This window comes from Suncus etruscus, chromosome 6 (genome assembly GCF_024139225.1).
Source record: "Suncus etruscus isolate mSunEtr1 chromosome 6, mSunEtr1.pri.cur, whole genome shotgun sequence".
In the NCBI taxonomy this organism is placed as follows: Eukaryota; Metazoa; Chordata; class Mammalia; order Eulipotyphla; family Soricidae; genus Suncus; species Suncus etruscus.
In genome coordinates this window covers 132,201,043-132,226,919 of record NC_064853.1, presented here as the reverse complement: position 1 = coordinate 132,226,919, position 25,877 = coordinate 132,201,043, and the positions used below count along the sequence as shown (strand labels likewise).

Here is a 25,877-nt window from a genome sequence, read left to right as displayed (position 1 = left end):
AGGTCTATTTTTAATCGAGATACAAGTGACACAGAACATTCTACTAGTTTAGGTCTTAATGTTTCAGCACTTAGTCTTTCCTAACACAAGATTTTGGCACACTTTTTGGGCTACAAAATACAACAAATATGACATACAGATTGTGAAAGAATCATAATAAAGTCTGGCTAATACAGAAGCACCACAGCTGTGACTTATTTCTTCGTAGTGAGAACTGGTGAGATCTGCTCTCTTAGTAACTTCCTGTTGGCTTATTCAAAATTGTATGTACATTCTGTTTACCTTTTGTACCCATCTTATCTACCCCCTTTTCCCCACAACCAGCTAGCAACCATAAGTATATTCTCTATATCTACAAATTCAGAGTGCAAGAAAAAAAATTTTAAATGCCACCTGTAAGTAGATGACATAGGCTTTGTCTTCCCTTTATTCTACTTAGCACAATGTCCCTAAGGTCCATCCATGTTGTTGCAAATGGCAAGATTATTTTCTGCCGGGTTGAGGGACCCCACTTGGTGGTGCTCCAGGATTACTCTTCTTGGCTATGCAGTCAGAAGTAACTCCTGGTGGGCTTGAGGGACTATATGGGATGCCAGGGATCAAATCTGGGTCGGCTGCACACAAGGCAAGCACTCTATCTGCTGTGCTACTGCTCTAATTCTCCTTCCACTTTTATGAATAATATTACACTGTGTGAATAAACACTATGGTTCATACATAAGGGACTCATGATGTTGCCATGTCTTGGATTTGTTTTAAAAAATGTACCACTGTGAATATGGGGGTGTACATCTATCCTGAGTTTTCCCATTTCCTTCAGGTAAATGCCCAGAAGTAGAATTGCTGGATCATTTATTAAATTAAATTTATATATTTTTATGTTTTAAATCATAAATGGTTGTGCTCACAGTCACTACAGCAATGCTCAGGGTACCATCTGGTACAAGGGATCAAGAGTTGATTGCATGCAAGGAAAGTGCCTTAACTCTCTTTATCTAGCTCAATAAAAAGCTCTTACAGAACTTTTTAAGTGCTTTTGTTCTTGTTTTGGAGCTATATCCAGCAGTGCTGGGGAACAAGGATGAAAACAAAATATTCTGAAACGTAATAAAGTATCTCCTATTAGAAATGCATTAAGCCAGCTCCATTCTCTTAATTTATCTCATTAAAAATGCCTGAGAAATATTTATTTTCCTAACTGTGTACCTGTAATGATTTAAAAGAAATACATAAACATATATTTTACTAAAGGATCAAAGAAAAGTAACTAGAAATGTGAGAAATTAAAACAGAGAGAATAGGGCCCGGAGAAATAGCACACCGGCGTTTGCCTTGCAAGCAGCCGATCCAGGACCTACGGTAGTTGGTTCGAATCCCGGTGTCCCATGTGGTTCCCCATGCCTGCCAGGAGCTATTTCTGAGCAGACAGCCAGGAGTAACCCCTGAGCACCGCTGGGTGTGTCCCAAAAACCAGAGAGAATAGTAAAGGAAAGTGGGGGTGAAGTCACTTATACAGCAGAGCCAAGGTGAGACCCACATCTCACTGGAGTTGGAACTGGGCTCTGATTTGGAAGCAGCAAAGGAAACACGGTTAAAGGAAGCTATGTTGATAAGCTCTACCAAAGATCATTACCAACTTCCTTGAACAGGATTCCAGAGAGAAGTATTTCTTATATATCCCTCACACAGACTGAAAATTTAACCATCCAAAACACCAGGTTAATACAATCAGTGGCAGGGGACCAGGAACTGGGGGAAGTAAACTATAACATTAAATCAAGGGCCTAGAAAAGCTCCTTCAAACCCACCATCTCCTGTAAGAAACAGAAAAAAGGCACTGACCTTCCTGTATTGCCAGGTCCGCGCTGTCCTGGAAGGGGCCCGCAGCAGCTTCTGGTATTTCTGTGCATGTTGGTCGAACAGCTGCACCAGCTTGTGCATGTCTTCTCATACTCACATCTACTCACGGTGCACCGCTGCTCTAACTGCTGGAACACAGTGGCTGTGTCATCTAGGGGGTCATCCAGATGGTCCCTGCATACAAAAGGACAGGGTTACAGATAACACGAGAAAGTGCAGTACTCGTCATAGAGATGATGAGAATCTTATTTATGTTCCAAGGAAAGATTTTCCAGTGAGGGTCAGAACTTGTCACAGAAGATGCAGGCCTTGCATGTGTCCAAGCCTGGTTCTATTGCTGGCACTACATGTCCTCCCTGTCACACATTCCTCAGCTCTGCCCTGGTGGGAGGTCCTGGCACCAAAGGGCCTGAGCACTGAACAGCACATCCTCTCTCAGGTCCTGCTATGAAGAGAAAGGCTTGGCTCATTGAGAGCCATCAACAGGAGACACTGCACTCACTGAAAATGCTAGGAACCACATGTCTCCCCCACTCCCACCCCTCAACCTACTGAAAAAAGAGAAAAGGGAAGGTAAGAGATAAAACTTTTGTGTGTGTAAACAACCTGATTCTGAACATGAGCAATACACACACACACACATACACACACACACACACACACACACAAACACAGGAAAAGCTCTGCATACACTAACAGGCCAGTTGTCCAAGGTTCCTGCGGATAAGGAATACATACAGTCTCAAGTGTGCTGCTCTGGGCTGGCAATGAACAGCTAGAAATTGAAATGTAAAGTCAGTATCTCAGAGACTCTCTAAAAATAAAAATACCAGTTTGGGGCCGGAGCTATAACACAGCAGTAGGGCATTTACCTTGCACACAAATGAACTAGAACAGACCTCAGTTCAATCCCCAGTGTACCATATGGTCCCAAAGCCAGGAAAGATTCCTAAGCGCGCATAGCCAGGAGTAACCCCTGAGTGTCACTGGGTGTGGCCAAAAAATAAACAAACAACAAACAAAAAATACCAGCTAAATCATTAAACACAGGTAAGATGAGCAATCTGAATACTACATAAATGTGAGTACAACAAAGTAAATGTGTTCTCTCTGATAAAAGAAACCACAGGATATCTAAGCAAAATACAAATCCACTGACTGCAAGTCTTCGTGCTGAGGACTGTCGATACTCCTGCCAAGGAAGCTGCTCTTCAATATAGAGCCAGCCCAAATCAAAAAAATTTCTTCTTTGTGTATACAGATAATGACAATATCATTCTAAATTTTACACGGGAAGGCAAAGGAAGATAAAAGAGCCAAATGACTTTTAAATTTAAAAAAGGCAGGGAGAGAGACCACAACCAGGGATGCTCAAAGGTTATTCCTGACTCTGAACTTGAAATCACTCCTTATGGGCTCAAGGGGACTCTATGCAGGGGTCTCAAACTCGTGGCCCGAGGGCCATTTGCAGCCCTCCGTACAAGGTTTTGTGGCCCTGCCCTAGAGGAATCTTTTTTCGTTTTGTTTTGTTTTAGTTGTTTGGGTCACACCCCCCAATGTTCAAAGCTTATTACTGACTTTGCACTCAAGGATCACCCCGACTTTGCCGCCTGCGGCCCCCAGGTAAATTGAGTTTGAGACCCCTGCGTCTATAGCATGCTGAGGATCCAACTCAGATTGTTCCTGTGCAAGGCTAGCAACCTACCAGCTGTACTGTCACTCTGGCCCTGCCAAATGATTTTGTTTTGTTTTGTTTTGTTTTTGGGTCACACTCGGCAGTGCTCAAGGGTTACTCCTGGCTCTACACTCAGAAATCACTCCTGACAGGCTCGGGGAACCATATAGGATGCCGGGATTTGAACCACCTTCTTCTGCATGCAAGGCAAATGCCCTACCACCATGCTATCTCTCCGGCCCCAAATAATTTTTTTTTAAAGAAAAACTAAGGGTCAGAGACAAAACTATTTAATTTCAATGCATATAAAATACAGTAACCAAGACTTGGTGCTGGCAGAAACACACAGAGTGGGAATTAAGTTCAGAAACAGAACATCGTGTCTGTGTCCAATTAATTTTAAAAACAGAATAAAGGCAATTCTAATTATTTATTTATGTGTCTTTTGGGGAAAAAAGTCACCTGTACACTCAGAGCATGTACAGATGACCTGAAAATAGATCCAAGGCCTCAGTGTGGATTCCACATTGAGTCCACAGGAAACTTGTAGAGGAAAAAAAATGGGTAAACTGTACTTCATCAAGATGTCAAAATCTCTGTTCTTTTAAGACCCCATAAATGAGAAGTTATGGGAGAGGGAGAAGACACCTACCAAATACAGTAGCAAGAGTCATGATGGGACACTCAGACCCATTTTTAAAGAGGGCACATGACAGAATAATACTGGCAATGTTTGGAGGTAAAGGGTAGTGGCTGGGATACACTCTGGAAACATGGTGAATAGAGGTCTATACTGGTGGTGGGATTGGCCCTGATTATTGCATGTCTGAAACTCAACTATGAAGGACTTTATAAATCACAATGGCTTCAATAAAATTAAATTAAATTAAAAAAAAAGAAAATGGGCAGTAGACCTATAGGTATTTGCTGAAGGGTTTTTGCTGACAGTCCATAATGGCATGGAAAGTTGTTAAGTATCTTCATCCACCGAAACAATGTACATTAAAGCATAGTGAATATATGACTTGGATGTTTTAAACTGGCACCATCAGGCTGGGAGGAAGCTGGGAAAGCTGCCCTGTCCTATACTTCTGGCTGTTGAGAATACAAAGTGATGGCCACTTTGAAATGTAACCTGACCACTTCCATGAGGTGTCAACAGCTTATCATGAACCCAAGAATCCCATACTTAGCTATTTATTTGTTCAAAAAAAATAATTTCCACTCCCTCTGAAATATGCTTGGGAACATTTACTGTTGCTTTAATTATAACTCATAAAACTATAAGGGACCCAAATGTCTACCACTAGGTCAATGGATAAATTAACTTCTTCACAACCATGAAACACAATACTGTTCAGTAAGGAAGAGGGACAAAGGAATGAGGCATGGAAGCCTCTTTAATGCATCATGCTCAGTGAAGGACGTGTACAAAACGCTCTGTATCTTCAATTACACATTCTGAGAAAAACACCCTATAACTTCATTTACACATTTAAGTAGCTGTAAGTGCTGATGGCTACAAAGGGACCCTAAAGAACTTCTTGGGGGTAAAGGAACTATTCTGTCTTGACCTCATGTCAATCTCACCTCACCTACAATCAGATCCACTCTGCCAAGACTCAACATGTACATGAAAAAGGATGCCTTTCAAAGGAAATAAATGCTTTTTATAATCCCAAATGTACAAGGTGAGATTACAACAGAAACACTTGGTCTTTAATACCTCACAACTATGACAACAGACTCCAACTGAGAGGTGATAAAGGCCTTTGTGATTTCTGGTGCGTATGTGTCTAATAAATGGGGTTCCGTGGATTTCACGAAAGGAACTGATGTTACCATCCTCTGCCAAAGAGTCAGTAAGTTATGAACATTGTTGGGGGCAAATTCCCAGTGCTACAAGGAAAGAAAGGAGGAAGGAAAAGAGTTATTTTGTTATGATCTTTCTTTAGGATAAGAATTACACAGGCAAAAATCAATAGACATTCATTTTTAAATTAACTTGTATTCTGATTATATAGCCAGTGAATGCTTATTAATATGGCTTTTATTTTCTTTGTAAACCCAAAAAAGTATAAAGAAGAATACCAACGATCTCATTATTCTGCCTAGGAATAATGACTATTAGCACAGCCTTTTACCTCCTTCTAATCTGCCTATGAATGTACGTCCAGAGTTGAGTATCTGGACAGTATCATACTGGGCAGTATGGCTGTAAGGCTTTCCCCAGAACTCAAAATAATTTTTTCAAAAGACAATTTACAAAATTAATTCTTTATTTCTTCAGGCTTTACTATAGATTCGCAGTGCAATCCTTAGTTATTAGATATGTAGATGGCTTCTATGTTTAAATATAAAATGTGGTGAAGGGTTGGGAGATAGGGATGCAGTGCATGCTTTGCGGCAGGAGGACTGAACTCAATCCTGGCACTGCTAAGTCCTCTACACACTACAAGAAGTGACCTCTGAGCACCTTCCCAGGAGTAGCATCCAAGCACTTCTGGGTTTGTCCCCATGCACAAAAAAACATGATGAAATAAAGCTTTTATGTGAAATCTTGCAATAAACTTTTTTTTTTTAAGGGGAGCACACCTGGTGGTGCTCAGGGTTAACACCTGGCTCAGCACTTAAGAATCTCCCCTGCTGACTAAGGGTGGTCATATGGGATGCCAGGGATTGAACCCACGTCAGTCACATGCAAGGCAAGTGCTTCTCTCTCTAATCCCATACAATAAATACTTTAAACAGAGTAAAAGGAAATCCCCAATTTAGGTGATGTGATTCAGTAGCAGAATAAATTTTGGCAGCAAAACACACGCATGTGCGCACGCGCACACACACACACACACACACACACACACACACACACACACACACACACACACACAGTTGTTTTTTCAAAATTCCCAGCGGTAAGGCGTTTGCCTTGCACATGGCTGATCCAGGAAGGACCTCTGTTTGATCCTTGTGTGGCCCAAAAACAAACAAACAAACAAAATATTCCCAGAAAATATTACCAAGATATAGTTTTTAAATTAGTAAACAGTGAATACATTTTTATTTACCTGTAGACTAGTGATGGTAAAATTAGCAACCAAGGGGAGTCTAGCAGCATGGGGTTCGGCAGGCCTCTGCCATGCCGGAGGCCTTCTTAACCAGGCCTAGGGAGGGGTGCGGGACTTGGATAACCCCAGCACCCCTCTACCGCCTTGCTCCAGATCTCCAAGGCTTCCCCGGGCCACATGCCTGGGCAAGCCATCGAGTTGGGTCCCTTGGCGGAGCTTGAAGGTACCCTAGGCTTTCCCCCATTCGGCTCCTTAGGGAGGGTCTGGGTGGGGCTCTGAACTTCCAGCCTCCCAGCTTCTTGACACAGTCACTGGTAATCTCTTTCCAGTCTATATTTTTAAAATCGCGCGGGGGCTAGCGCCCCGCTCCCCCCCCCCCCCGCTCACCAGTTACATTAATAGTACTATCATTGAATTATGTTTTTATGTATGCAGAATGTCCATTTTGTACTCTGCCCTTTCGCACACCCCTACAAAAGATCATTTGTCTCTTTAACTCTCTTAACCCCTATCATCATTACTCCTCATTTACCCTTTTTAACTTAAGTACTGTAGAGTCCTAAGTCACAGACCAAAGTGGTGCCCAACTATTCCAAAAGGCATAGAAAGTACACGTATGTCTTTTCAACATTTTATGTGTGTTTTTTTGATGGCTATAACTTTTGCTGAATATTCTCTTATACAGTGACGATCCCGCCTCCTCTTTTTTTTATCTTCTTTGTGAACTGTTCAATATGGAATTTGGTGTGAAAGAATCCCTCAGTTTAATGCTTATGTTTGAACCAAGTCATGGGTATTGTTGGACGTGTTCTTATGCCCCCATATACTCTGATAACGCCACGTGGCTTTATTTCTTGTTTGCATAGGCACACTAAAACGGAAAAATACTATACATACAAATAAGTTCTTATTTAATAGAGATGGGAACACACAAATCTTGTAGTGCAATGGGACCTTACTCCCTGGCACAGGCCTCAGAAGAATGGGCATTCTCCATTCACCCCTGATCTAGGGAAGACATCTACGAAACATCCAAGGTTGTCTATAACATCACCTGGAGGCAATCCTCTACCAGGAAAGACCCTACCGCTGCTCTGACATCGACCTACTCAAAAGAGACTTCCCTTTACACTGAGAAGACTTAACAAGAACAATGACCTGCTTACTGGACAGGGCTTTCTGTATTGCCCCTTAATTGTGAGGTGAAACTAGAGAATACTTCACACCAGCCTAACTTGAATGTAGGATGTGCAGATTCCAGGATCTTTAGTACAGAAACCTGATGCCAACAATAGGACTGCATGAAAAATAAAACTGTATTGGCATTGCAGACAATGACTTGGATTGAATAAACTAGTTTGCCTGGAGCCTAGAGTTGGTCTTATGCCAGGAAACTTCAGGGGTAGGGGTCTCCTTGTATATAGATCAAGGTTTTTCCTTTCCATGTCCCCCATATTTTGGTGGGCCTATGCAAACAATATTTGCCGCTCTAACACCGTTTTTACTGTGCCCTTTTGACTAACCCTTAAAAAAAACCTCTTAAACTTTTGATGTTAACTTAAACTAATATGTATGCGCATGAAAATATAAAAAAAATACTATGTCTTCAATGTTTTTTTTTTGCTTTTTTTTAATTTATTTAAACACCTTAATTACATACATGATTGTGTTTGGGTTTCAGTCATGTAAAGAACACCACCCATCACCAGTGCAACATTCCCATCACCAATGTCCCAAGTCTCCCTTCGCCCCACCCGACCCCCGCCTGTACTCTAGACAGGCTCTCCATTTTCCTCATACATTCTCATTATTAGGACAGTTCAAAATGTAGTTATTTCCCTAACTAAACTCATCACTCTTTGTGGTGAGCTTCCTGAGGTGAGCTGGAACTTCCAGCTCTTTTCTCTTTTGTGTCTGAAAATTATTATTACAAGGGTGTCTTTCATTTTTCTTAAAACCCATAGATGAGTGAGACCATTCTGCGTTTTTCTCTCTCTCTCTGACTTATTTCACTCAGCATAATAGATTCCATGTACATCCATGTATAGGAAAATTTCATGACTTCATCTCTCCTGACAGCTGCATAATATTCCATTGTGTATATGTACCACAGTTTCTTTAGCCATTCGTCTGTTGAAGGGCATCTTGGTTGTTTCCAGAGTCTTGCTATGGTAAATAGAGCTGCAATGAATATAGGTGTAAGGAAGGGGTTTTTGTATTGTATTTTTGTGTTCCTAGGGTATATTCCTAGGAGTGGTATAGCTGGATCGTATGGGAGCTCGATTTCCAGTTTTTGGAGGAATCTCCATATCGCTTTCCATAAAGGTTGAACTAGACAGCATTCCCACCAGCAGTGGATAAGAGTTCCTTTCTCTCCACATCCCCGCCAACACTGTTTATTCTCATTCTTTGTGATGTGTGCCATTCTCTGGGGTGTGAGGTGGTATCTCATCGTTGTTTTCATTTGCATCTCCCTGATGATTAGTGATGTGGAACATTTTTTCATGTGTCTTTTGGCCATGTGTATTTCTTCTTTGTCAAAGTGTCTGTTCATTTCTTCTCCCCATTTTTTGATGGGGTTAGATGTTTTTTTCTTGTAAAGTTCTGTCAGTGCCTTGTATATTTTGGAGATTAGCCCCTTATCTGATGGGTATTGGGTGAATAGTTTCTCCCACTCAGTGGGTGGCTCTTGTATCCTGGGCACTATTTCCTTTGAGGTGCAGAAGCTTCTCAGCTTGATATATTCCCATCTGTTAATCTCTGCTTTCACTTGCTTGGAGAGTGCAGTTTCCTCCTTGAAGATGCCTGTAATGTCCTGGAGTGTTTTGCCTATGTGCTGTTCTATATATCTTATGGTTTTGGGGCTGATATCGAGGTCTTTAATCCATTTGGATTTTACCTTTGTACATGATGTTAGCTGGGGGTCTAAGTTTAATTTTTTGCAAGTGGCTATCCAATTGTGCCAACACCACTTGTTGAAGAGGCTTTCCCTGCTCCATTTAGGATTTCCTGCTCCTTTATCAAAAATTAGGTGGTTGTATCTCTGGGGAACATTTTCTGAGTATTCAAGCCTATTCCACTGATCTGAGGACCTATCCTTATTCCAATACCATGCTGTTTTGATAACTGTTGCTTTGTAGTACAGTTTAAAGTTGGGGAAAGTAATTTCTCCCATATTCTTTTTCCCAATGATTGCTTTAGCTATTCGAGGGTGTTTATTGTTCCAAATGAATTTCAAAAGTGTCTGATCCACTTCTTTGAAGAATGTCATGGTTATCTTTAGAGGGATGGCATTAAATCTGTATAATGCCTTGGGGAGTATTGACATTTTGATGATGTTAATCCTGCCAATCCATGAGCAGGGTATGCATTTCCATTTCCGTGTGTCCTCTCTTATTTCTTGGAGCAGAGTTTTATAGTTTTCTTTGTATAGGTCCTTCACATATTTAGTCAAGTTGATTCCAAGATACTTGAGTTTGTGTGGCACTATTGTGAATGGGGTTGTTTTCTTAATGTCCATTTCATCCTTATTACTATTGGTATATAGAAAGGCCATTGATTTTTGTGTGTTAATTTTGTAGCCTGCCACCTTGCTATATGAGTCTATTGTTTCTAGAAGCTTTTTGATAGAGTCTTTAGGGTTTTCTAAGTAGAGTATCATGTCATCTGCAAACAGTGAAAGCTTGACTTCTTCCTTTCCTATCTGGATTCCCTTGATATCTTTTTCTTGCCTAATCGCTATAGCAAGTACTTCCAGTGCTATGTCGAATAGGAGTGGTGAGAGAGGACAGCCTTGTCTTGTGCCAGAATTTAGAGGGAAGGCTTTCAGTTTTTCTCCATTGAGGATAATATTTGCCACTGGCTTGTGGTAGATGGCCTTCACTATATTGAGAAAGGTTCCCTCCATTCCCATCTTGCTGAGAGTTTTGATCAAGAATGGGTGTTGGACCTTATCAAATGCTTTCTCTGCATCTATTGATATAATCATGTGGTTTTTATTTTTCTTGTTATTGATGTTGTGTATTATGTTGATAGATTTACGGATGTTAAACCAGCCTTGCATTCCTGGGATGAAACCTACTTGATCGTAGTGGATGATCTTCTTAACGAGGCATTGAATCCCATTTGCCAGGATTTTGTTGAGGATCTTTGCATCTGCATTCATCAGTGATATTGGTCTGTAATTTTCTTTTTTGGTAGCGTCTCTGTCTGGTTTAGGTATCAAGGTGATGTTGGCTTCATAAAAGCTATTTGGAAGTGTTTCTGTTTGTTCAATTTCATGAAAGAGTCTTGCCAAGATTGGCAGTAGTTCCTCTTGGAAAGTTTGATAGAATTCATTAGTGAATCCATCTGGACCTGGGCTTTTGTTTTTTGGCAGACATTTGATTACTGTTTTAATTTCATCAATGGTGATGGGGGTGTTTAGATATGCTACATCCTCTTCCTTCAACTGTGGAAGATTATAAGAGTCCAAGAATTTATCCATTTCTTCCAGGTTCTCATTTTTAGTGGCGTAGAGTTTTTCAAAGTAGTTTCTGATTACCCTTTGAATCTCTGTCATATCAGTAGTGATCTCTCCTTTTTCATTCCTGATACGAGTTATCAAGTTTCTCTCTCTCTCTTTCTTTGTTAGGTTTGCCAGTGGTCTATCAATCTTGTTTATTTTTTCAAAGAACCAACTTCTGCTTTCGTTGATCTTTCGGATTGTTTTTTGAGTTTCCACTTCGTTGATTTCTGCTCTCAGCTTTGTTATTTCCTTCTGTCTTCCTATTCTTGGGTCCTTTTGTTGAGCATTTTCTAGTTCTATTAGCTGTGTCATTAAGCTACTCAGGTAAGCTCCTTCTTCCTTCCTGATGTGTGCTTGCAAAGCTATAAATTTTCCTCTCAGTACTGCTTTTGCTGTGTCCCATAAGTTCTGAGAGTTTGTGTCTTGATTGTCATTTGTTTCCAGGAACCTTTTTATTTCCTCCTTGATTTCATCTCGGACCCACTGGTTATTTATGTCTTCAATGTTTAAGGAGTCACATAAATCTCATGGCTTTAGGTTGCTTTGTGTACTGCTAAGAAATGTTATAATGTACTACAATCTGGGGACTTGTGCACAAAGTAATTGTACATGGGTTCTGCCTTATTTTTCTTAATGTTCTTTGACTGTAAGTTCAATATCTAGGCGTCAGCAAGGGGATTTCTTCTGAGAACTCTTTGCAGGCGATTGTCTTTCACTCTAACTTTACCTTGTCCTCTTTGCATCATTTTTCTCATAATTAAAAATAAAAAATTAAAAAAAATTAGCAATCAACCTGATAACTTCAGAATACTTCTTCACCACAAATAACTCTGCCAACTGATAGTTTGTCTTTAAACGAGCCAAAAATCGACAAAACTCATGACAAGTTTCCTGGATCAGACAAACCCTAATTATGAAACAAAAAGAAAGGTGTTTATTTTTGTTTTTAATACCTGAAAACAAAGCAATACAGTGAGCCATTGTATAATGATCAATAAAATACCAAGAAAGTCTTCAGTCCCACCAGTTTGCCTGGTGCATATTGGTGGTTTTGGTCCTGAGGAAACTAGCAGTGATTAAAGATGCAGTGCTGTTGCTGGATTCAAAGTGGTCCTGACAAATAATATAAAATCTCCCAGCTCACGCTGCTGGGGCGAAGCCTCGTGCCTTGTCTAGGTTAAAATGTTGAAGGGGTCCCCTTACACTGCACACAGATCTTGAGGAGAATTTTTCTCTGTGTACAGGTGTCTGTTTAAACACCTCTACTGGGGACTTGGAAATACTGATGAGGAAAAAGTCCTGGCAGCCATGAAGAAAGAAAACAGCAGATTTCGTCAGATTCTACTAAGACTTAGTAAGTAACTGCAGCCAGGGTGTCCTCCAGGAAGCTAAGATCACTAAATGTAGTCACTGGAATCAACCAACTCCTGCATGCAGCTATCAAAGTGCCTCTTGAGGAAGGAAAGGACACAGGAAATGCCCTGATAGAGGTGACCTCCTGCACATGGAGTCTCCTTACCTCCTCTCTGCCACGCAGGCATTCAGCAGTGTAGCAGAATGGGACAGAATTCAAGAACTATGTGTCATCTAAAAGAATTTCTAAGAAAGCCCCGTGAAAGAATAAAAATAGGAGCCAATCATTCAGGACAAATACACAAAGATATCTGACATCTACAGAGTTCCCAATACATACTTCTGATTCTAAAATAAAATAATATTTAAACTTATTTTTATCACAATGAAATTTAGGAAATTAATCAGAAAAATTAATCCATTATTACCATATGATGTTCAACATGTTGACTGATGATGATAATCAAAACAACAAAAACTGGGGCCGGAGAGATAGCATGGAAGTAAAGCATTTGCCTTGCATGCAGAAGGTCAGTGGTTCGAATCCCGGCATCCCATATGGTCCCCCGAGCCTGCCAGGAGCGATTTCTGAGTGTAGAGCCAGGAGTAATCCCTGAGCACTGCTGCGTGTGACACAAAAACAAAAACAAAACAAAAAAACTTAACAATAAAAAAAAAACCTTTTAGAGGCCAGACCAACAGCGCACTGGTAGGGGTTTTGCCTTGCACGTGGCTGATCCAGGACAAACCTCAGTCAGATCCCTGACATTCCATAAGGTCACCTAAGCCAGGAGCAATTTCTGAGCGCATAGCCAGGAGTGCTCCGAGCATCACTGGGTGAAGACTAAAAACCAAAAAAAAAATAAATAAATAAACAAAAACCCATTTAAATATATATGTAAAACACTTAGTTTCAGTTATGCTAAAAAGAAAATAAAAACCAAGCTGAAGTGGTAGCACAGCGGCAGGGCATTTGCCTTGCACGTGGCTGACCCAGGACGAACACAGGTTCAATCCCTGGGATCCCATATGGTCCCCCTAGCCAGGAGCAATTTCTGAGTGCAGAGTCAGGAGTAATTCCTGAGCGCTGCTGGGTGTGGCCCCCAAACCAAAAAACAAACAAACAAACAAAAAACCAAATATACGACATATATAGACTTTCCTAGAGTGACCTGTGGGGGCATATTCTATTTACTTACAGACCTATAACCACCCTCAAAAATGTCCTAATAACCAAGAGATTTTTGTGAACCCTAAATCATTAGTTTGTTCACCTCTCCAAAAATCAGTACTTTTATAATGTGTTTTTTAAATCAAATAAAAATGAAATCAGAAATTTATCCAAAATCACTAATAATGTCCTTGCAATTCTCTGAAATAAATATTGCTGTTGAACCTTGGCAGTTAATGTATTGTGTTTTAAAATAAACTACATTTGTCCACAAGAGGGCAAAACCACATTATCTCATAATTTGGCCATGTTCAAATTTGTGCTATCTCATACAACGTTCAGAACGCAGATAAAAACAAATTACTTCAGAAATTTGGGAAACACAAGTAAGAAAATGCAGAACAATGGTAAAAAAAAATAGGAGCACAGTAAGATATTAGACAACTTTTAGCAAACAAACTACATATCTATATGCTAATTATTAATGAAATGGCTTTATAAATACCTGAGGGTTTTCAAGTATCCCTTTACTCCCTTAATTAAATTAGCAAGGTACTTGGCACTTTCATGACTGTTAAACAAGGACCTTCTTGTAGAAGCAAACTGAACTAAACATGAAAGTGCCTAAAAACAGGAACAATAAGATTCATTTCAATTTTAAATGAAACTATGGCCACAGGAAAAGAATATCATTCTTTACACTAAAAATTATTTTTAAGTTTAGTGATAAAAAGCATTAAATATTCCAAGTATAATGAAAGCTAAATATCATAAACCATTACCACTATCTACTACCCTTCAACCCCATCATAGAAATTCCATTTGTGCGCCTTCTTGAATATTTATTCACTTAAGTACACTGGAAGGACTTGGGAACAGTATCCACTCCAAAGGCTCCTGACTGCTTGTGAGGGCCAGTTAGTTCCATTTCAAGTGAACACACTAGGAGTTGTTCTACCAAGAGGAAAGTATTTTATTTAGGAAGTTCTGCACATCATACACTGTTGCTCTGCAGGAAAGAACAGAGCCCACACAGAGTAGCCCCCTTACACCCAATCATCTGGCAACAGGACCTCATACCCACACCCTCTGGCTTACCTTCAGCCTAGTTTTCCTGCTACTATCTGAAATATTTCACAAACCATTTCAAAGATCCTACTGAAGTCTGTTGGCCCACTGACAGAGAAGCCACAGATTGAAAACTTTCCAATCAAATTGGCCCACATGGGTTTGTTTAGGGCCACATTTTATTTTTCCCTTAAAGGGTGGGGGTACTAAACTGTCAGCACTTAAATATTTCAGTGAGATTTCTAAAATTCCTGCTCTCAGCAAGACTGAGACTAGGACCAAAATGCAGAAGATGCCCTTTAAAATATTCTTTAGTTTGTCAAAGTTCTTACTGCTAAAAATCACAAGTAGACCAGGGAGTGAGTACAGTAAGTAGGGTACTTGCCTCACACATAGCTGGCCCAAGTTCTATCTCTGGTACTGCAATATGGTCCTCTGAGCACTGCCAGCAGTGAACCCTGAGTACAGCTGGGTTGACCCCAAACCAAAAAAAAAAAAGCAAGCAAACAAAAAAGCCAACAAACCCAAACTCTTCTTATGCAATTCTGCAGTACAGGTTTGGGGAACCGGTAGTGTTTTAAAACTCTTGGGGCGTGGGGCCATAGATGTGGTTTTAGCTCTCAAGGCTGCACAGCCTCTCCTACTGCTTTATATATATATATATATTTTATTTAAATACCTTGATTACATACATGATTGTGTTTGGGTTTCAGTCATGTAAAGAACACCCCCCATCACCAGTGCAACATTCCCATCACCAATGTCCCAAATCTCCCTCCTCCCCACCCGACCCGCGCCTGTACTCTAGACAGGCTTTCCATTTCCCTCATACATTCTCATTATTAGGACAGTTCAAAATGTAGTTATTTCTCTAACTAATCACTCTTTGTGGTGAGCTTCCTGAGGTGAGCTGCAACTTCCAGCTCTTTTCTCTTTTGTGTCTGAAAATTATTATTGCAAGAATGTCTTTCATTTTTCTTAAAACCCATAGATGAGTGAGACCATTCTGCGTTTTTCTCTCTCTGACTTATTTCACTTGGCAGAATAGATTCCGTGTACATCCATGTATAGGAAAATTTCATGACTTCATCTCTCCTGATAGCTGCATAATATTCCATTGTGTATATGTACCACAGTTTCTTTAGCCATTCGTCTGTTGAAGGGTATCTGGGTTGTTTCCAGAGTCTTGCTATGGTAAATAGTGCTGCAATGAATATAGATGTAAGGAAGGGATTTTTGTATTGTATTTTTGTGTTCCTAGGGTATATTCCTAGGAGTGGTATAGCTGGATTGTATGGGAGCTTGATTTCCAGTTTTTGGAGGAATCTCCATATCGCTTTCCATAAAGGTTGAACTAGCCGGCATTCCCACCAGCAGTGGATAAGAGTTCCTTTCTCTCCACATCCCCACCAACACTGTTTATTCTCATTCTTTGTGATGTGTGCCATTCTCTGGGGTGTGAGGTGGTACCTCATCGTTGTTTTGATTTGCATCTCCCTGATGATTAGTGATGTTGAGCATTTTTTCATGTGTCTTTTGGCCATTTGTATTTCTTCTTTGTCAACTCCTACTGCTTTTTATAAGGTTTCTTGGGCAGGTTGGGCAATGCTGCCCACCGTGCAGGCATAGAAGGACTTTGTCCACAGGCACGAGGGTGCTAATCTTATGGACCACTCTGAGGACGAAGTGAGCACACATCTTGCTTGTAAGGGCAGGCCAAATACAGACCACTGACTTTTTCCTACAAGCACTTTTCACCTTACCCAGGAGTGCTCAAGGCTTACTCTTGGTGATGTTTGGGGACCATAAAGTATTTCAGGGATTAAACTTGGGTCAGAGGCTATGTGCAAGGCAAATGCACTACCTATTATTTTTTCAGCTCACCGCTTTACTTTTTTTTTTTTTAATAATTTTTATTGTGACCAATGTGAATTACAAATGTTTCACAGTAATATTTGAGGTACTTAGTGACATTGAATCAGGGGTATTCCCACCACCAGTGTTGTCCTCCCCCTCCACCCATTCCCAACATACCTCTCTTTTACCACCCTCCCCACCAGAACAGTAACTCTTTCACTTTGTCTCAAACCATAATTATATGTGAAACTGGTTTTTCAAAAACTAAAGTGAAGAACAACAAACTGGTACTTCTTGGCACCATTTGTTAGCACTGTTTGAAAAAAAAAAGACACCTTTAAATCTCTGATTCAAATGAGGGGAGCATTTTTGTGACTCTATTCCTGACTCCTAGGCTGTAAGATATTTAAACAAACATACCACTGGTGTGTACTTTAAGCCTCCAGAAAAAAATGGCAACATTAGAATTTCCCAACATGACTTCTACAAGCAGAGATATTAATCTGACAACTGTTTTCTTTTTTTTTTCTTCCTCCTTTCTTTTGATCTTACATGGACTTCTGAATTTTGCAAAGAGAGGATAATCATCTTCAAGTTCTATTGTGCCTCACAGGTTTTTATAAAAAATTCTGAAACACACAACAGAAATCACGAACTACATGAATGACTGGAGTGATGAGCATAAAATCAGCCAAGCTGGCTCCCCAGTGTCCATTCTCAGATACCTGATGGGCAAAGCTTGCTACAATCTACAAGGAGCCAGCATGAGAGGTGGGGAGAAGGCAAGGAGGCCACTCCAGAGCTGCTGAACCAGCCAACCGGAGAGCTGCACACCACTTCTACTCCCGTATGTGGAATGGGTGCACTGTGGACTGATATCAGAAGGGAGCCTGACCTCAGATGCGAGTCTAGGAAAGGCAGACCAAATCCAGACTATTCATAGGATTCTTTAAGTAGGCATCATAGATTCTAACTCCACATTAGGTCACAGGCAGCTTCCAATAAAATATTTTTTCTTTTTACTTACTAATTGAGATAGTAGTGGTGGTAGTAAATTATACAAATTGAAGAAAAGATCCAATGTTTCTGGCTCCAGGAAAACTAGGGGGAGGGAGAGAAAAGCATTTTCTAATACCATAACTTTCATTTCCACAATCTTAGCATGCACAACTATCCCACAAACTAAGAACTCTGAGGCTTCTGTTGACAGCCACTCTTTCTAATGAAGCTGCATTCCTTTTTAATTCCTAGCTGCTTTCCTTTGAAAGGCGAACCAGGGGCTGGAGAGATAGCATGGAGGGAGGGCGTTTGCCTTGCATGCAGACGGACGGTGGTTCGAATCCGGCATCCCATATGGTCCCCCGAGCCCATCAGGAGCGATATCTGAGCGTCGAGCCAGGAGTAACCCCTGAGCGCTGCTGGGTGTGACTCAAAAACAAAAACAAAAACAAAAAAAAAGAAAGGTGAACCAATCCGGAGCCAGAAGTTAGTTTACTCAGATGTTCCTTAGCTCTATAGGTCTTACTGGAACAATCTTGTTACGACTTTCATTTCTACTGAAGTTACATAAATTAAAAAAAAAAAAAAACAAAACCTCAAACACACCAGAAAGTAAGCAGGATCACAATGTAATATAAGAGCTTGGGGACCCATTCCCATTCAATTCCAGATTTATCTACATTCCTGTTTCTAAAGACCATGCAGCTTCTGATTTCCATATTTGACTGTTTGACTATTAGAATCCTATTTGAGGCTTTTAGCTGTCTAATTACTCATCCCCTCATCATCACCCGTCTCTCCACAGCCGCATCTTTTCAAAATTCCAAAATTTTCAAAATGCACTCTAATACGCTGGAATTAAATCTGCGTTTATTCTGACTGAACAGCCAGGGGCTTGCTATGGACACATCATAGTTTGAACACTCCCTTTTGTGCGGTGCATCTCTCACTGATAATTTTCTTCCAATGACCTGAAAGCTGTCAGCTGTTCTTGCCTTTTTCTAATAATCATTTGTAGCAAATAACCCATGTCCTTTCTACCACACTAACTCCTCAGGCCTTCAATTTAGACTGCTTATTTCTGAATTTGTACCTTGTATTGAAACTAACTTTTCCTAAATCCCAGACCTTCTATATATAAGTGCCAGACTTAAATACTATGTAGACACAAGAGGATATGCAGGGCCTCATAAAAATGTCTTCATTCCACCTTAGTAGAAGCGGCCATTTCAGTCTAAGTTTGGCAATATCTTTCAGAAGTCTGGGGGTCAGAGGGCTAGACACAGGCAGGTGCCTGGTTCCAATACACAGCACTCCATGGATCCTCAAGCCCTGCAGGGAGCAAATCCTGAACAACCAATGCCCAGGAATGGTCACTGAGTACAGCTGGGTGTTACCTCAACCCTACTCTCCCCAAACAGAAGTCTGAGGTTGTCTTGTCTTCCTGCTGCTCATGCAGTCCTGAAGGAGTGGCACTCGGGTCCCAATCTTTGGAAAGTGTCTTATTTTTCTTTCCAGCAGAATTTAGAATCTTCTTTTTGTCCTCGTTCTTCTAAGGGGTCCAAGAAGCTCAGTAAATATCTATTCATTCATTCTGCTGGGTTACTGGATGGAATATTTCCACATGAAGATTTCCATCTCATAGCTGAGGACTTTTGTCCATCTTCTATTATTTGCCTTCAGTTTTCATTTCTTCTCTTCTCTCCTCCCAAACCTCAATCAGTTACATATCCATCCGATCTCCTGGGTTTCATTTTCTGATATGCTTGTATTTTCCTTCTGCCAAACATTGCCTGGCTCTTTCTTTCTACTTTCTGGGATATTTCCCCAACACTGTCTCCCAACTCCTTAGTGAATGTTTTATTTTGGTAACTTCTTTTATATCTATGACCTTCTTCAAACTTCCATTTTAAAAATATTCCATTCTGGCTTCAAATAACCACTGTCTTTTTTATTTCTGGGATGTTATAAATGTTATAAATTCTTCGGGACTTATAGTTCAGTTTTTCACTTTTTCATCTTGCAGTGACCAGAAAAACTGTATTGCATTGGAGCTAAATGTCTGACTCAGTGAGAGCACAAGCCTCAGAAGTGAAAGTCCTAGCTTGGAGTCCCATGAAGAACACCCCATTTCAGCACTACATCTGAGGTAGAAGATCACTTAATGTAACCCACCAATCTTACTCAGATTCCCCAATGGATGTGTACATGTATATACACATGTGCATATGCATGTCTGATCATACATGTGTCAAGACACTGATATATTTAGTCTCACCAGGTCACATAGTCCACTTACTAAGCCCAGTACTAAGTCCTTTCTCCTTGTGTTTTTATATCTGGTTTCCATACTGTACGTTTTTGCAGAATCTATGTTGTTCCTCCAGGGTTACAGTATCCTATATCCCAGAATGTGAAACCTCTCCAGTTTAATTCCTTGAGAATAAAAAGCTCAGGTCTTAAGAACAGGAAAGTTCCAGTGGAAATAAAGGGAGAAGGCAGCCATCTAGCTGCACAAATGGGTAAGAAAATTCTGGGAGTCTGCAGAGCATAAAAATTTTACCAAATCTTTCTAAATGCCCTATCTCAGGAATATCCTCATGTCTTTGTCTTCTGGGATATGAAAGCAAATAGGTTCACTTTCCTCAGTATCCCTCTCTACAAGTTATCATTCTACTCTGCCAATTCAGTGACTAAGTCATTGTCTTTATGGCCATGGAGATATGCTCAGATCTCTTGCCTAAAGTTGTAGCCTCTCATACTGCTTTCCTTAAAGCTTCCAGAACAGAATCCTTTATTCCCTCTCAAACCTGATCTTCTAGCTATCTCTTACAGCTGTCTCTGTTTTTGCATAAAACCCTGTGTAGCAAATCCTTTGGAATTTTTCGACTGCCTAGCAAGAACTCAAGATGATTGCACACAGGCAAAGATGTGGACCCTCTGCCTTGCACAGTGACCCTCCTGCTCTCTCTATCTTTTCTTACTTGTTCTCCAGGCTGTTGGGATCTGTACTGTGCAAAGATCATCAGCAGATTCATCTTCTGAATTGCCAATAAAGTCAAAATTAAGGCAGGTGAGGTCCAGCTTCAAGACCTGTTGATCTTCATCCTGAAGATTTAAAGGTTTAGCCAACACCTGAAAAATATTCAAAGCCAAATTAAATATTATGCAGTTGTCAATGAACAAATTGTTACTTCATTAATTCAAATACTACTTCTATGCCAGATTAAAATCAGCTCAGGGCTGAAGAGTTGGCTTGATGGTATGCATGCCTAGCATGTGTGAGGTCTGAGTCCGATCCCCAGCACCATGTAGCCTGTGATCACCAGTGGGTCTGGGCTGGTGGTCCCTGAGCATTGAAAGTGTTACTATCCCCTGCCACATGTGTGTGTGTGTGTGTGTGTGTGTGTGTGTGTGTGTGTGTAGGTTTTTGGGTCACACCCGGTGGCGCTCAGGGTTACTCCTGGCTTTGCACTCAGAAATCACTCCTGGCAGGGTCGGGGGACCATATGGGACGCATGGGAATAGAACTGGGGTCCATACTGTGTTGGCCACGTGCAAGGCAAACGCCCTAATGCTGTGCTATCTCTCCGGCCCCCAGTAGTAAATATATTTAAAGTATATAGTCACTCATATATAGTGATGCCTATTTTCAAACTGTAAAATCTCTATCAAAAATCTGTGAAAATAGGAACCAGAGAGATAGCATGGAGGTAAGGTGTTTGCCTTGCATACAGAAGGACAGTGGTTTGAATTCTGGCATCCCATATGGTCCCTGAGCCTACCAGGAACAATTTCTGAGTGCAGAGCCAGGAGGAACCCCTGAGCACTTTGGGGTGTGACCCAAAAACAAACAAAAAAAATCTGTAAAAATGTTTTTCAAATTATTTTTGTAATATGTGAATTAAAAGTTTTATATGTAAGTACAAATTATAGGTCAGCTTCTAAAGCTATATTTCCCAAAGTGGGTGATATCTCCCTGTGCCCAGAGGGCAGTGGAAGATCCTGGGCAGGGTACGGTAGTAATAACCTTGGCTACGGTAGGGGAGGAGGAGTACTTTCTATTTGTTTATTTCAAGAAGGTAGCTCTCCAGTGGGGCACTAGTATTTTTTTTCTAAAAACGAGGGATGTAAAACAAATAATTTGGGCATCTCTGTTCTAAAGTTATAGCTTAAAACATAAACTTGTTTTTAATGTTTTATTGGAAAGTAGACGGAAAGCTGGAAGCACAACACTCTCTAAGCAAGTCATTCCAGCACAGGTTTTCCAAATTCAGTGAATGTCAAAATATACTCCAGCTTCTGAAGAATGATCCCAACACACCCTTCCCCCCATATGAATGGATTCTCAGTGCACACAGTAAAAAATGTAGGCAGGAGATTATATAAGATTTGGAATTTGGTTTCCACATAATGCCCCCAAAATTCAAAAGGAAGGGTAGAGAATGATTAATACTGGCTGTGAGCTGTTAGTGATGACTTGGGTAATGGGTTGAGGGGAATATATTAAACTATGGTCACATTAGTTTACAAGAGTGTAAATGATTGCATGTTTTAGGGGCAGAATGAAACCATATACCACCAAGTGCCAACACCCCACAATACCCTCTGCTGGACCGTTCCTGGCCCTCACATTCTCTTTGGTAAGTTAACATATTTTCCATACTTAAGAAAAAAATTTGAATAGAGGGCCTTTCAGATTTGTGTAGAATGCCAGTTACCATACTCTTCCTCCTCTAAATAGAAATAACTGGAGAAATCGCTGTAGTTCCATGGGGCTATTAAAGCAGATCAGGAAGCATTGCTTCACAGTGAACAGTGACAATAAAAGCCAACTATCCTGGTTCAACTATGAGTGATATCGATAGTTGATAAATTACAATTTACTCTCACTTTCACAGCTCATATGCAAATCATTAAAAAACAGGCAAGAAACAAGTCCTAACTAGCTTCTGTAATGAATAACCTGCAGCAAAAAGTCAATGAAACTACTATCTCAAACACAAGTTACTAAATTCCCAAATACTTAGTATAGGAAATATGAATTTTATATTATCTCCAATGTAATGTAAAAAGCCTATTATTTGTGCAAACTTAAGTGAAAATTAAAAGTAATAACTATTTGAAAAGATAGAATGAGGCAGAAGGGTGTGAACTATTTGAAATTTCCTAAAAATTCTAACTCAAATGTTGAATTTTAAAAAACTTACCTCTTTTAGAAGAGAGCATGCTAGCACTAAAATGTCTTTGAGAGAAGAATCACGAAACGAGGCAGCTATTTTTCTGTGTCTTGCTGAAGGTCTTGAGTAATCAACCTAACAAGAATAAATTCATTTAACCAAAACCAAATTTCCTAGTAAGAAAATAGAAAGGAGGAAAGAATCATAAATTATGGAACAAAAATACATGGCCATCAGCATGGAATAATTTTACAGTGCCTCTCACATTTAAATTTTTGGGGGGATTTTTTTTTTTTTTTGGTTTTTGGTTTTTGGGTCACACCTGATAGCACTCAGGGATTACTTGAACCACCATCCTTCTGTGTGCAAGGCAAACGCCCTACCTCCAGCCCCTATCTCTCAGGCCCCTCACATTTAAATTTTAATCTATTTCCATTTTAATCTCAAAAACTTCCTTCAAATAAATATCCAGATTGTATAAGCATATAACAAACACATGACCCCATTCAAAATCTCATGAAGAGCATGAATATACTAGATGTAACATTCAATTACAATGTATTCATTCACCTTAAACACCAAATATGGGTGATATTCTTTCCAAATCTTTTTTTATTTTTAAATATGGAACGCTTTACGAATTTGCGTGTCATCCTTGCGCAGGGGCCATGTTAATCTTCTTTATATCGGTCCAATTTTAGTATATGTGCTGCCAAAGCAAGTACTCTTTCCAAATCTTGATTTTACTCTCTACCTGTCACAAATACCAACTTGGATCAGAGACTACTGACATTGCATCAATAAGTATAAAATAAAATATAAATATAAGTATAAAATAAAGTTCAAGTTATCTCGGAATAAAATAAGTAAAACAAACATTGCAGAAAGTTTGCATTTTCATTTCTTACAGCTTGAGCGGGCAACTGAACTATCTGAACTGAGCTTGTTATTCTCCGGTGACTGAGCATCCTAATTCTGAGGCCACTTGGTTCATGATGTATCTACCATGTCCATGGAATGTAGACTGCAGAGATTATTTTTATCCCAAGACAAATAAAGACATTTTGCAAGACTAGAAAATACTTAATTCACTAAAAACACTCAACTCAGTAAATACACTAAAAAAAGTCAGGAGGCATTTTTTTTCCCACAGTAAAGTCTTTCCTAATAAAGGAAACACAGTGATGACTCACATTTACACAGATTCCTTATGGCACTGGTATCAGCACTTTAACTAGCGCTGCCCTGGAGAACAGCAAGCTCTCTTGGGGTGGAAGGAAACAGAGCTCTGATGCTCTCATGCAGTTCATTTAGAGACTGAAACAGCAAAGTCAGGCATCCTTCTTAAAACTCAAGGCTAAATCAAGCCACTTTTATCTGACACTAAAATTAACTCTGTCCCCCCCCCCCCCCCCCCCCGCTCTTGGTTTCTGGGCCAGCTTACTTCTCTGCTCTGTGCTCAGGGCTCTGACAGTTTTGGGGGAACATATAGGATGCTGGGCTAAAACTGAGATAAGCCATGTGCAAGACAAGTGCCCTACCCATTGTATTTTTCTGACCCTAAAATGAAGTTTCTTGTTTGATCTGAACCTGAAAAAAGTATCTGAGTACCCAATAAAAATACTGGCGCTGAACAGGAAGCCTGAGATGTGTTAACAAGAGTTTATTCTGTGCAATTTTCCACCTAGATTGCATTATCAAATAACCTTCAAGTATAGCTCTGTCTAAAATAATGATTACTGATGTAATTTGAGCAATTTGAGCAAAGATCAGAGAGGGATCCTGTTAATATGAACCACAAACACAAGGAATTTTAGGAAAAGGCCTGTTAGATCACTGAGGAAGCTGTCCCTCTGCCCAGGGCAGAGTCCCTCGGGCCTCGAGCTACTTTTCTCTGATTGTTGGTGAGTTTTAGATAATCAAATATTTGTTACTCAAGTTTTTAGCAATAGGAATAAGAAGTAAAGCAGCTCAGACTAGTCTTTCATATTCTAAGGCTTTCTTCCAGCAATTGGTACAGGATGGAGTTATTTTTTACACAACAACTCAAATGTCAAGTTCCTGGATAAGAAATAAAATCTTGGCCGGTGATCCTGCCTGCTTCAGAGCTGCCTGAGACTGGATTTCATCAGCGTTCCTGCTAGTGATCCTGCCTGCTTCAGAGTTGCCTGAGCAGTTCCTGGATAAGAAATAAAATCTCAGCTGGTGATCCTGCCTCCTTCAGAGCTGCCTGAGACTGGATTTCACCTGCGTTCCTGCCGGCGATTGTGCCTGCTTCAGAGGTGGGTCGGGACATACACACACTGATTCCTGCTGGTTTCTGCCAGGAGTCAGAAGGGTGCAAAAGCCATCTTGGGTCATGCTGCTTTCAGCTGCCTGAGACTGGATTTCATCAGCGTTCCTGCCGGTGATCCTGCCTGCTTCAGAGGTGAATGTCAGTTTTCTGGGTGACCCTGGAGACCACAGTGAAGGTTTAGGAGGCTTCAAGCTCTTTCACCTTTGTCAGTAAAAGAATGGGAAGCCCCAACCATCTGAGGGGATTATCCATTTCAGACTAGGATTAAAGTTCTAAAGGATTTCTGGTAATTCAGATGCCAGCACCCCTATCTGCCTGTCTTCTGTGTTGTGCTGCATTTTTGGCCTGATTTCATCCTGTGTGTTGTGGTTCATCTGCGGATGGCTCACCTTCCCTGGAGCCTTCCCTGGAGGTGAGTTTACATGCCCAGAAAGGGAGGAGCCAGAAGAGCGTTGCCGCTCCGCTTCGCTGCTGTGCACATCATTTAGCCACTAAATACAACCACAACACATAGAAAAATCCACAATACAAGTGTGTCAATGGGGAAACAATGCAGGCCAGTGCCAGACATAGAGAATGACGATGGCAACTCTGATGACTTGAACATGAACAAACAACTAGACAGTCTCTCAGATAAGAAGTTTAGAGTCGCAATATGGAAGATGTTCAAAGAACTCAAAGAAAGTATAGAAGAAAACACTAATAAGAAGATATGAAGATATCTTATGAAGATAGAAATAAGAAAACTCCAAACTGAAATTTCAGGTCAAATATCAGGTCTGAAAAACTCAGTAGATGAATTAAAGAAAAACATGGTTGAGCTTTCCCATGGGTTAACAGCAG

The 25,877-nt window shown here is 40.4% G+C and overlaps 1 protein-coding gene and 1 non-coding gene across 2 annotated transcripts in view; both read right to left on the bottom strand.

The window, feature by feature from the left end:
• Window positions 1–25,877, bottom strand: part of RANBP17 (RAN binding protein 17) — a gene marked incomplete at its 5' end in the record, with an annotated part of 271,440 nt that overhangs the window by 219,462 nt on the left and 26,101 nt on the right. Inside the window, 13 exon segments of the mRNA XM_049775658.1 lie at window positions 1,538–1,616; window positions 1,843–1,866; window positions 1,869–1,934; window positions 1,937–2,034; window positions 5,262–5,434; window positions 6,604–6,643; window positions 11,904–11,992; window positions 11,994–12,017; window positions 14,140–14,159; window positions 14,162–14,258; window positions 17,587–17,660; window positions 20,543–20,693; window positions 22,769–22,873. Of these exon segments, the coding sequence (XP_049631615.1) occupies window positions 1,538–1,616; window positions 1,843–1,866; window positions 1,869–1,934; window positions 1,937–2,034; window positions 5,262–5,434; window positions 6,604–6,643; window positions 11,904–11,992; window positions 11,994–12,017; window positions 14,140–14,159; window positions 14,162–14,258; window positions 17,587–17,660; window positions 20,543–20,693; window positions 22,769–22,873 (1,040 nt within the window).
• LOC126013183 (U6 spliceosomal RNA) lies at window positions 23,357–23,463 on the bottom strand. Its single transcript, XR_007497510.1, has one exon. It is a non-coding gene; the product is annotated as a U6 spliceosomal RNA (small nuclear RNA).